This window comes from Mobula hypostoma, chromosome 1, assembly GCF_963921235.1.
Source record: "Mobula hypostoma chromosome 1, sMobHyp1.1, whole genome shotgun sequence".
In the NCBI taxonomy this organism is placed as follows: Eukaryota; Metazoa; Chordata; class Chondrichthyes; order Myliobatiformes; family Myliobatidae; genus Mobula; species Mobula hypostoma.
Genome location: NC_086097.1, coordinates 187610185 through 187622894, shown reverse-complemented (window position 1 = coordinate 187622894; position 12710 = coordinate 187610185). Strand labels below are relative to the sequence as shown.

The window sequence follows — 12710 nt, the reverse complement described above, 5'->3', positions numbered from 1 at the left end:
GCAACTGAATTTGAGGAAGGCATTTCATTGCCCATTCTGATTGATAGAATCAGCTTGAAGGAAGCCAAAGAAAGCCATGAATGTTGGCTAGTCCTCCTCCCAGCACTTTTTCTTGGCATTGTAATGGGGTAAAGATCATGCCCAATGTACCTGTGGATAGACAGATTCCACATTGCAATCAGGCAACTGCTCTTCAACTACTGGAAGGAGGCAGTTGGAGAAGGATCTTAACAATCATTTTCTCTATGGCAGAGAGCAAACACACCTGCCGATAACTACTGTGGGCAGACTTGACTCTGATGCACATCTTGTCATGTTACATATACTACCCTTTAACAATAATGATTCACATTGAGATCAGTCGACATCCCATTTCATTGGACGATTTCTCAGTGAAGGCAGATACCAATGAAATTTATCATCACATTCAATGTACCAGTGCAGCCTTTGGTTCATTGAGGAAACAAGTCATTGAAGATCAAAACTTCAAACACAGGGCCCTACTGGTAACAGTAATCTTTGTCCTTGCATATACTTCTGAACCATTTACAGTGGAAACTCAAGGTAGCAAAAAGGTACAACCAATGCTCTCTCCTCAAAATCTTCCAAATTCACTGTGTTTTCCCTCAGCCCAAATACTGAAAACCTTGGGCAGGTCACATTGCTCATTTGCCCAACATTAGACTTCTAGGCACTCCATTCCAAGCTCTGTCATGAGAAGAGACTACCAGGCAGACAGAGGAAAAGAATTCAAGGACTTGTACAAACCCTCCATGAAGAATTGCAACATTCTGACCACTGCAAACTAGAGAAGGAACATTACGGATAGTGCTGAGAACATTCAGCCATGCATTAGGAACATAGAAAAACCATGCATAAACAGCAGGAGGAGCACACTAGCTCACTAACTGTACATTCGCCCACATCTCTCGCCCCGTCTGAGGAAGAATTTGCTGTTCCCACCTTGGTCTCATTTGCCAACTGAGAACCCACAGAAACAAAGTGGAAGCAAATCAGCCTTAATCCAGAGGATCTGTTTAAGCAGAAGGAGGAGACTATATGATTAAATATAGTTTTGGAACAGATTTCCATTTACCTGTCATAAAACACCATGATATTTTTGAAATATATGGGCTTGATGTGTTAAAAAAAGAATTTTTCTTTGCAGATGTTAACTGTAATAATACACTGGAAAGAATACTGAGTCTTAGGCTTGTCCTCACAAGATGGGGAGGTGGGTTAAATGGGGATTAGTAGAGTGATGGAGCACTGTGAGTGTGCTGAGTGATGGCAGAGAAAAGAAAAGAAGCCACAAAATACAATGGAGTGCTTCAGAAAGGAAGCATTAGGTGTAATAATGGCAATGAGGAGCTGCAAAGAACAAAGGCTATGTGAGGTGTAGTGGATGAAATCATGGACAATCTATACTTCAGATGTTTACATGAAGCTATGTGCTCTTCATTAGCTTCATTAGCCTTTTCAGCACCACAAACTTTCAGTGAAAGCAAGTCAGAAAGATGGCAGAGGGAGACGTTTCAGACATAGGAATATAGAATCACTAGAGAGAAATAAAAACAGAAGAGAAATACAAATTGTTTTTTTAAATTTATTATTATAGGCTCTATTATACCAGAGTACAGTAGTAAACTTTTCCTGACACTAGCTAATGATAATGACACAAGATCCTGATTTTCCATCGGCAACCTCACCAGTGGCAGCCTACTTAAGATTATTTTTTAAACATTTCTTCAACTTCAGATCCTAAGTCAACCATCATTGTTTTTAGAAGCACAGGCCATTTTTACTCAGTGACATATGTAAAAGATTCAAATCTCTGAAGCTATGGAGAAACATGAAATATGCAAACTGCCACATATTTTTGAATATGAATGTAAATGACATGCAGTCCTGTGAATAAATAGGATACACTGAGGGAGGATCATGGGCATGCTCACGTCAATAGGTAATGAGGCATAATGCATACCATGAAAGAGGTATCATTATTTCTGGGAAGTGTTTATGGTACCAAAGATAATTTAGTTCTACACATTAGTAGTCTATTGCTTTGATATTTCTACTGTGCTTTGACTGTAATGACCTTTCTTTCAAATACATAATCAGGTTGGTGCTGATGTGCTTCTTAGGGTGTTGATAACAGAAGGAACACAGTATTTTCCAAAGGAGATTTATCTTGCAACAGGATATTGATCCTTTGATCTTTCACTGATATAAATGATAGTTTTTAATATGTACTCTGTGGATCCTACTAGAACCAATGCTTTATTCTGTTTGGCAGCAATTATCCCAAAACTAATGGATATGTTTGTATATTGTCTGCCAAAATGAGCACAGGCCATACAATTGAAGGACAAGACTAAAGATCTAGTCCATCAATCATTCAGGCAATCCTATATTGGAGCTGGCAGTTTGCACATAATCTATTACTGCTACTCTGTTTGAGTACTTGGAATTCAAGTTCATTATTTATTTAACCTGTTAACCACATAATGATTCAGTCTTGTAACAATCCCCACAAACTATGGTTGAACCTAAGAAGAAATCACAACAATTTTGCTTTTTTTATGACACCTCTAACCTAGTTGAACTGCCCTCTTTCAGAAATTGAGCACCCGCTTCATGTGATCATCACTACTCAACTTAGGCATGATGATCAAACATTTAGCTCGCAGGATATAATTGTACTCTGGGGCTAGATTTTTGAATGGCTAAAATTTAATCATTTAAAGTGAAAGAGTTCTCAGTACAAGAAAGCATTGGACTGCAATGAATAATCTATTGAACCTATATGTAGGCTAATGGGCCCTCAACACAGTGATTTATCTGACAGAAACTGGTTAATCTAGAGTTAGTACTAATCATGGTGACAGTAGTCAAGTATAATAAAGTGCATAAAATAATGTGCTTTTTTATCTTCAACCAGAGTTGTTCTAAAGTTAATGTGACTGCTATATGTCAGATTTGTAATTTCCTCATTACAGAACCCTGGGCATTATGAACTACAATTCCTTTAACATGTATTCTGCTAATGCTGTGTGGGCTCAACACTGAATTTAACTAATAATACTTGCTTCTAACTGTCTTAGCTCTGTAGCCTGCTATTGAAAGCAAAATGTTACTTTAATTTGCCCTAATTGAGTTCCAGGCTGTAAATATAGGTAAGAATAAATAAACCTAATTGTTTCCAGCTTAATCATTCTGAAACCAATTACAATGTCATTAAGGAGTAACATATTTTTTGTTGGATTTGATTTTATGCTAGACAATCACAGTCCTTCCAGAAACATTTTGGTGGGCTATTTTATATTGATACACAATTCCATCAAGTCACCATTTTCTTCTGAAGATCTATTTAATGGATCTTCACCTCTTCCTGGACCAAGCATTGCTGCTCTCACACAGATCACCTGAAAAACATTCACCTGAGCAATAAAGGACTCAGCAAGAAAGTGCATTTCAAATTATGGCACTCCATTTGTTTGGAACCGAAGATTGCATTCGTTCTTTATCAAATCTAACTGCATTTTTGAAATTAAAAATCCAATATAAATGAAGGATATCCTGGAATTTGTTATATTGCTAAGCTTCCATAAAGTATTGATATTTAGAAAAAAAAGATTTTTTTTTTGAAAAGACTGTTTAGGTATCCTTAAAATGATCAAGAAGGTGATGAGGAATGCAGGGAATTGTATTTTATATTCATTTTGTATGTATTAAATACAAAATGAATACAAAATTCTACGATTCAAAGATCTTAGCAATCCCAGAGCTGTTGGTCAATATATTTGGAAGAAAGTGATCAGTGGTTTCCATACCTATATTCCATGTGATTATAGTAACCACAAATTAAGCAAAGATTTAGAAAAACAATGTTAAAAATCATTGTGAAAACTATTCGAGTAACTCCAAATATGGTCCATGTTTCACTCTCAAAGCACTTGAAACTGAGAATGTCAAAGTCAAAGTAAATTTATTATCAAAGTACTGACAAACAACCAAGGTGCAAAAGAAGACAAGTTGTGCAAATAAAAGATGAATACTACTGAGAACATGAGGTGCAGACTCTTTGAAAGTGACCACTTACAATCTCCCAGGTTCTTACTTCATCCCCTCTCCCCCACCGATCCACCGCCTCCCTCACCTGGTTTCACCTATCACCAAGTAAAGCTGTAGGTTATGGAATCAGTTCAGGGTTGTGGTGAGTGAAGCTACCCATGCAGGTTCAGGTGCCTGATGGTTGTAGGGTAATAACCATTCCTGAACCTGGTGGTTCGGTGTCAAAGGATCCTTACCGCCTGCCTGATGGTCATTGCAGGAGGAGAGCTTGGCCTGGATGGTGAGGCTCCTTGCTGATGGATGCTGCTTTCTTGTGGCAGCACTCCATGTAAGTGTGTTTAATTGTGTATTTCCACTGGAAATGATTTAAATTGGTTCACAATGTAAATATGAAAGTATTATTAACTGTAACAATTAGTTAGTGCTTCTACCTGAGCAGTAACATCCAAACTGTATTTGCAGCATGCATAATTTCACTAGATACATTCTTGTATTTTTTTTATGTTTAAGGTTAGATACAGTATTCTTAATAAAATATGGAAACTTCTGTTTAAAACATGATTGTTATAATGCAAGTTCCTTTTTATTGCGGAGGAATGCATGAACATGTAGATTGGAAGTGCAAACAGAAAACACTGATGTTAGAAATCTGAAATAAGAAACGAAATGCTAATATACTAAATCAGGTAGCATCTGTGGAGAGAGAGAAAAAAAAACAGTATTAACAATTTAGACTGATGATCTTCAGTTATAATATCATCAGAATAACTTTAATTAGTTTTGATGAAATTTCAATGACCTGACCTACCAATGCTGTTTTACTCTCCACAGAGACTGCCTGGCATCCTCCAAACTTCAATCACTTTCTGTTTCTACTTTGGGTTTCTAGATTGACCATCAGACATGTTCATAATTCAAAGTGCCATATTCTATCTCAATTTTCAGAAAAATTTTCTACTTTATTTAATAGTTATATTTCCTGTCAGACCAATGAAATTTTAAACATTATATGATTCAAAGTTCTAGAAAATGCACAAGACTTGAATGAGGATAGTTATATTTTATATTACCTACCGCATTTATCTTACTGTAATTATAAATCAGATAAACACTAAAGAATAAAGAAATAGAAATCAGATTTTCCCACGTCTGCTGTTATTGGTTTCACAATAATATTTGAATTAATGTTGATGAGTATGTTGTTTGAAAGCCTGGCAATCAAATGGCCCCATTCTTAACCTATTATTCTAATTACTACAATTTAATTGGAATATGTCTCCATGAATGCCTAACTCAATACATTTAATGATGTTCATACAAAAAGGAGAGAGCCATGCCAACAAAGGACCCTTTAGAATTTCATACAAGTAATGAATGGGAATGCTGAATTAGCTTTTTTTGTCAAATTTATATTCTATCTAGTCAAATGGGGCATCTTTACAAATGAGACAATTCATCTATAAACTTTTTCATAAGATTCCAAACTTCAGTTTAATTAACAATGACTCCAACTATTATCGTTAAAATGCAACCTCCATTTAATAGAGGCCACACGTTTGTACTACTCTTCCAATCAAAAAAAAATGACTATCTTGGACCTGCATCTCAGACATGTAAAAATATGAGTCAGCTCACAGATAAGGATGCAATTACCTTAAGTCTGCTAATTATATGGGAGTTAACAGACTTCCTGTACCAGAGGGGAAAAAATCCTCAATTATTTGCTGTTTATCAAAATACTGTGAATAGATAGAGCAATCAGCAAATTATGCCAGGAAGGATGTTGGATCAAAGTTGCAGTCAGAACTCAGGATTCCTGTTCCCAATTGTTCTCCAGTGACACCCTACACCCCACTTAAGGACAATATCCATATTTGGGTGTTGGATGTGACAGTCCTCCAACTTGGACATTGTTCAGCTGGAAAACCTACTAATGATTATTTCCAGGACATCCATGTAAAGGAAAAGAAATTAAATATCAATCAGGCAACTGTTATTTGGAGGGAGAAATAAAAAGAGATAAACATTTCTTGACTACAGAATGCAAATTCAAGCAATTCAAGACCAGTTTCTTTTTAAGATATTTCTGGATCTCAAACCTGTGGATCTAAAGTTTCAATGTTACAGAATGCTTGGAGCACTGTAGCATGTATGTGCATTGCTGTCTTAAGAAATTGTTCTATGGATCTGTCAAACACGTACTCAAACTGTCATTCACTTCATTCCTCATATTGGTCAAGCAGCGCGGCTAGTTATTGGTTTGTACAAGTGAAAAGCAGAAGGAAAATCAGAGAGATGTGCAGCCATGAACACTACTGCCTTCAGCACTGGGAAGGAGGTTAACCACCACCATCAAACTATATTAATAGCATTTTGTTTTATTGAGTTTCCAATTCTCCTGGACATAACATGAAACACTTTGGACAGAGGATACATCATCCAGATTCTGACTCCAGCTAGACGGGAATTAAATAATTTTCATTTTTTTCACCAGAGTGCACATGGCATATCACCCCCACCACCGAACCTTTAAACCCCAGATCTATGATGCCAATGGCTGCTATTAAAGCCTATGTCTCAGTGACATCAAATGAGCACTGACATAAATAAGCGTGATCATGTAAAGCCAAGTTAGCAGGGGACAGGGTGTCAGTAAAGGGAATGCATAAGTGTTCACATGGGTAAGTCACTTTATAAGCCTGATGAAGCAAAGGAGATGTGCTGGGAAGGGAAGCCTATGGAATGGGATAATAGAAAGACCAAAGAATAGGGATCAGTAGGTTAGATGGAAATCACGGATAAAAGAGAAACTTTAAAAAACTAATATAAAAACTAATAAAAACCTGGGAAATTAGAAAAATCTGGGGAAAATGAAAACTGGTGAATGAGATTAAGTGTAAAATGTAAAGATGAATTAAATAGGAATAAAACGAGGATCTACTTAAAAGCTGGTATACTCCAGGTACATCTGAATTCTGGCAAAAGCTCCCAGTTCAGAGTTACCATCTTCACATCCAGTATCCAATGCAAAGACAGGCATGAAAGGCCTGTAAAAAGTGAATTTCTGTGGATCATTTCATGCAGTGCAGGAGACAGATGATAGTTTAGTGGGTGTATAGGTAACTACTAGAAAGGGGCAGGAGATAAGAGGCATTACACATACTGTCAGTTAAAGATTATTGTGTTAGGACAGGAATCAGAGTACAATCACTGCACTCTTCGTTAAGGATACAATTCCATGTAGTTGTCACAAGTACCTAGTAACATAATATTTTCACTCATTCAAGTTCCTCTGAATTGTTCCCAAGGTTTAGCTTCCCATTTTTTCTCTACCTCAGGCTCACGAGATAGAATCATCTTGAATGATAGAATGATCCCAAGAATCATCAGCTTTACCAGTCTTGTCTTCTCTTCTTTGGATACACAAGGACAGGACCCCAAGTACATAGGCCATGACTTAGAATAGTTGTACAAAATTCACAAGCAAAATGCTCAAGCTTACGGTCCTGATCTTTACAAATTAGATAAATGTAAAGCCACTTGCAGAAGTCGTGGTATTACATGAAAAATCTTATTTAGTAGCACACAATCTTTTTTTAGAGCCTTTTAAAGTGCCTTATAACCAATACAGACATAGTCACTCTTGTAATGTAAACAAAGCAATAGCCAGTCTTGGGACAGCCAGATCCCTGTACAGAATCATGATTACAAGCAGATTTTCTCAATACTATTATGTGAGGGGTAAATATTGATCAGAGAACAAGAGACAGGCCTAACATTTCACCCTGAGGACAATCTTTGGCAGTCTAATACATTCTCATTACTGCACTGGTGTTTTAAGTCTTTTTTGTGCTCAACTCCTGGAATGGGACCAGGAACTTTTAACTCAGAGGTGAATGAGCAGTTAAATATTATCACTGGGCTTCATGTGGTCTCTTGTTATATGACAAGAATGGCACATGATCAGACCTCCAGGGGTGCCCCCAATCAAAGCTGATTATCTTTGTTACATAAATCAGTAACATTCGGTGATATTGAACCAAGATACTTACTTTTATAGAAGTGTATTGTGATAAAAAAAACTTTGTCATATATTGTGAATAAATAAACAAAACAATAAAATATTTGTTAACAGAGTGTAAATCACACTTCAAACTTTTTTTTTCATTGTTATACAGTATAGGTCTGTTCAATAAATAATGGAGACAATGTTGAACAGTTTTCTTGGTAGGCTAAAGAACCCAGTATCTTTTCAATTTCTTTGTTCCTCCTAGTCTACTCTGTCACAAGTTCTAAAAGGGAGATCAGCCCTTAAACTCATGGAGCTATCATAGCTGGATATGGGATTACTTCTATCACACACAAGAACGGTACTTCAGGGAGGCAACTCACAAATGTTTTCTTGAGGGCACCTAAGGTTGCCATACCATCAACGGACTTTCAAAAATACCTAACCTTCTTCCAACTGGTATATATAATGGAGATGGTAGCATAATTTAAAACCTCTAAAATATCTTATATTACAATGGTGGTGTGGTGACATACAGAGAACGGTTTTGATAGTGATCGTCGTTCCCTGTATATTTTTCAAAACTAGTTTCATAGAGAAACCACTGAAAGTACATTAATTTTATTAGGAAGGTTAATTTAGAAATCCCCAAAAGACTAATTAACCACATTTGTCTAATTTCTGCTCTTAATGAAGATATTTGATAAATGAAATGTTATTGCTCTATGAAAGTAAAAAAAACTCTACTGGAAATCTCCTCTGATAACTTTGTTCTGTAGCAGAGCTGCCTAACTACGTTAGAAATGCACTGTGCGACAGGCTAAGTGGAAACCAGATTTCACTCCACCCAGGATGCTTCGAACTGCCTTGAAAATACACTACAAGGTTGCACGTCGCAGTTGAGAAGCCAAACGTTCCAGCTGGCGTTCGCTTGCCCGCCGCAGCACAAAATCACCTCGCGACTCGCAACTTGTTACTCCCCGAGAAACAGAGTGATTGGAGGTTGAATATAAGGTTTGAAAATCCAACCGGCACAAGGATGGAACGCGTGGAAGAGCGAAATGAAGTAAATGGGCCATACATCTGGATTAAATTATCGAAATCTCGAGTAGTCTGCTGGAACAGATCAGCACTCCGGGATGCTGAACTTCAAGTGACCCGTCACTTTGCCGGATATCTCAACCGTCGGATCAAAGTACGTGGATAGAACGTGGCAATGCCGGAGAGTGGGAGCCAAGTGTGTAACCTGACTCAACAAATGACTGATTCAGTAAAACAAAGGGGCAAACGGAATAATTTACGCTGCCTGTATGGTAATTACAACATGACTCATTATAAGAACATTAAAGAAATATTTTCGCTTACCGGTGATTATAAAACAAAGGTCGTGATACAGTTTTTGCTTCCCCAGTCATTTTAAGTTACACAAGGAGACTGATTGAGAACGTATCGTTAGTCCACAATAACAGCACAGACTGAAAAGGTTTAGAGGCCGATTGTAGCTTAACGTTGGTTCAAAGGTGTGACTGTACCGTACGCAGAATGCAACCTGCCCTCAAATTCGTTCGTTCGTGGGCAGGATAATGAATAATAAATCAATTAGAAAAAAAAACCCTACTGCATACAACTGCTCAAGAAAGCGGCATTCATCAAGTCATCGCACAATGTCCTTTGGATTGAATAAAAAGTCTGTTCACACCGTGAGAGGGCACTACCACCTTCATTCTTATTTGTAGCGATTCTTAAAATTAATATCGCTCTAATCAAATGAAAACTATGTATCTGTACAAATGAAGAAACGTTTGACTAGTTTTTTCAGTAATTTATGGAGATCTCAGTATGTGTACATTACGGAATTGGAGCGTCAGCGAATTCAAATGCATTACTGGTAGCGGAATATTATCACTATAGAAAACCAAGTAATACAAACTTACCTCCACGCTGAACGATTGTTCCTCACCACAAACGAAACAAATAATCCAAAGCAAGGTTTGCAAATAAAACGCCCCGGAATATACAATTGTAAGTATTCTTTCTCTGTACAGTGTGGCTAAAGGCTTAATGAACCCGTTTGCCATCTTTCAGAGAAGGAGCCGCTCATTTGTAGAGGCGCCGTCCGTTGCTGGATATAGTGACAAACTGTGAGAGAGAATCAAGGAGCTGCGCGGAGCCTGGGCTGCTCTGTGCGGCGGATCGCCCCGGAGCAATTTCACTGGCTGCAACCACTCAGTCCGAGTGTAACAGTCCAGGGAGCCTCCAGCGCGTCTGCGCACTAATTAACCAACTACCCTGTCTAACTGGCAGAGACCTGGTTCACTACGAAAACTGGGAGACCAGAGGCTGACACAGACGCTTCTGGTCATTATGCAGACATTGTATTATCTGCCTCCCTGGCACGGAAGCTAAGCAAAAATTTTCCAGACTACTGTGAACGGAATGCCTCGCCCCTGTGCTCTACCGATTAAAGACAGCTTTATCTTATGTTAGAAAAACAAATGCAATGCCGACTCGCTTCCTAGAGATAAACATATCTTAATTGCTAACGTTTTATGTATGTCATTGATCTTTAAATAATGTAAACTAAAATCTCGATGTGTAATCACATTGCAGTGTTTTGTTTAGGATGGAAGCGAATTTGCCTCGCCCTCCCTTTTCCCAATCTCAGGTCTAATACTGTACTATATTGAGGCGCCAAGTGCAAGCACCTCTCGGTGGTGCTTTGGAAAGAGGGAAGTTGATATAGGACCATTAAAATAAAGTTAGTAAATATAAAAATAACACATCGTGCAAACCATTTAAGCAATTACAGTATTTCATATACTGTTTTTCTTCCTTTTATAGAAAGGGTCTCTCATCTTTCAGTGTTCCGATCCGATATGAGGACTGTGAACAAAGCATTACTCCAGCCATCACTTCACAGAGGATGTTCTGCAGTTGTACTATACTCTGCGTTTATTAATACACATTTCCTGGATTCTTGAAGGCAAACTTCCGTTTAGTCAATTGGCTTTGCATCTGTTCAAGTGACAAAAGCATCTTGTTTCATTTAGTCGAATAACTGTAGTTCTTAAGTTATTTTATGAGATTATATCCTTTCCTTTGAGTATTAACCCTTTTTATGACCTCTGCCCCTACTGAAGCAGATATTTATTTAATTTTGATGGCATTTCAAGTAGCTAAATTATCAAGCATTTTGCCTTTAGAGAGGACCAGTTGCACATTGCTGCTAAAGGACTTTCATATGATGAAAGACTGGATCGGCTAGGCTTATACTCTCTGGCATAGAAGATTGAGGGGGGATCTGATTGAAACGTATAAAATCCTAAAGGGTTTGGACAGGCTAGATGCATTGTTCCCGATGTTGGGGAAGTCCAGAACGAGGGGTCACAGTTTGACGATAAAGGGGAAGCCTTTTCGGACCGAGATGAGGAAAAACTTCTTCACACAGAGAGTGGTGAATCTGTGGAATTCTCTGCCACAGGAAACAGTTGAGGCCAGTTCATTGGCAATATTTAAGAGGGAGTTAGATATGGCCCTTGTGGCTAAAGGGATCAGGAGGTATGGAGAGAAGGCAGGTACAGGGTTCTGAGTTGGATGATCAGCCATGATCGTACTGAATGGCGGTGCAGGCTCGAAGGGCCGAATGGCCTACTCCTGCACCTATTTTCTATGTTTCTATGTTGACAGCACACGGGGATCTACACATCAAAGTCAGCTAGGTGCTTTTATATTCCTTGTTGTGGCCTTCCTTTGCTTTGCTCAATGCTGTGTCACTTTTGTACAATATTATTATATTATTGTTATATTTGTTTGTGTGATTTGAACTTTAAGAACATCATACTGGGTTCTTAAATATTATGAATTTGTGATCCCAATGCAAACTACAGAATTGTAAAGAACTTGGAACTCACGAACCTCAGAACAATTACTGAAATGCCCTTCTACGAACTGAGGACAGACTTTTAAAAATCACTCTCTAGTCTATTTCCTCACATCTCTCAGTACCATATTAAGTGTGAATGCTCATAAGCCCACACTGGCAAAACATTTATTTTGTCATAATGAATTTTCAATGACATAGCGGAGGCAAATCATTTTATTTCATATGGCAAGGCATTCCTAAGGCAATTAATTTACGTATATTATAAACTGATAAAAAAGGCACCTCTATGGTCTGTAAATGAATGTCCATCTTTGAAACAGAGACTTCCAAATCTTGTTTCACAGAGCTAAAGGACTTGAGATGTCATTATGACAATTGACACACTCTAGAGAAGGAAATAATGAATCAACAATAAAGAAAAGGAAATACTGACAGAAGAAAACCATTGTGCAAATCATGACAGTAGGAAGTTGGACTTATGGGTAGGAAGTCCCTGCCTCACTCAAGACCTTAACTAACGTATTTGCTTTGGATTCTGAATTTATCACCATATTCGTACATACAGTATTACTCACATGTATTTTTGTAAATCTGTTGCTTTTGAATATTTCTCTTTTTTTCTATAAACTCAGTTAAATTTCATTTCTTTAATTTCCAGAATTCTTGACAAAAATATTTTGGTTACAAAAAGGGAAAAATGCATAAAAATAAGAATAGACACATTTCTATCATGTTAGGGAAATC

The 12710-nt window shown here is 37.6% G+C and overlaps 1 protein-coding gene across 1 annotated transcript in view; it reads right to left on the bottom strand.

Annotated features, from left to right (window-relative positions):
- Window positions 1-11032, bottom strand: part of LOC134353568 (matrix metalloproteinase-16-like) — a 227297-nt gene extending 216265 nt beyond the window's left edge. The window contains exon 1 of the mRNA XM_063061627.1: window positions 10018-11032. Coding sequence (XP_062917697.1) covers window positions 10018-10161 — 144 coding nt within the window. The 5' untranslated portion in view covers window positions 10162-11032. The remainder of the gene's footprint in view (window positions 1-10017) is intronic.
- Window positions 11033-12710: the final 1678 nt, after the last annotated feature.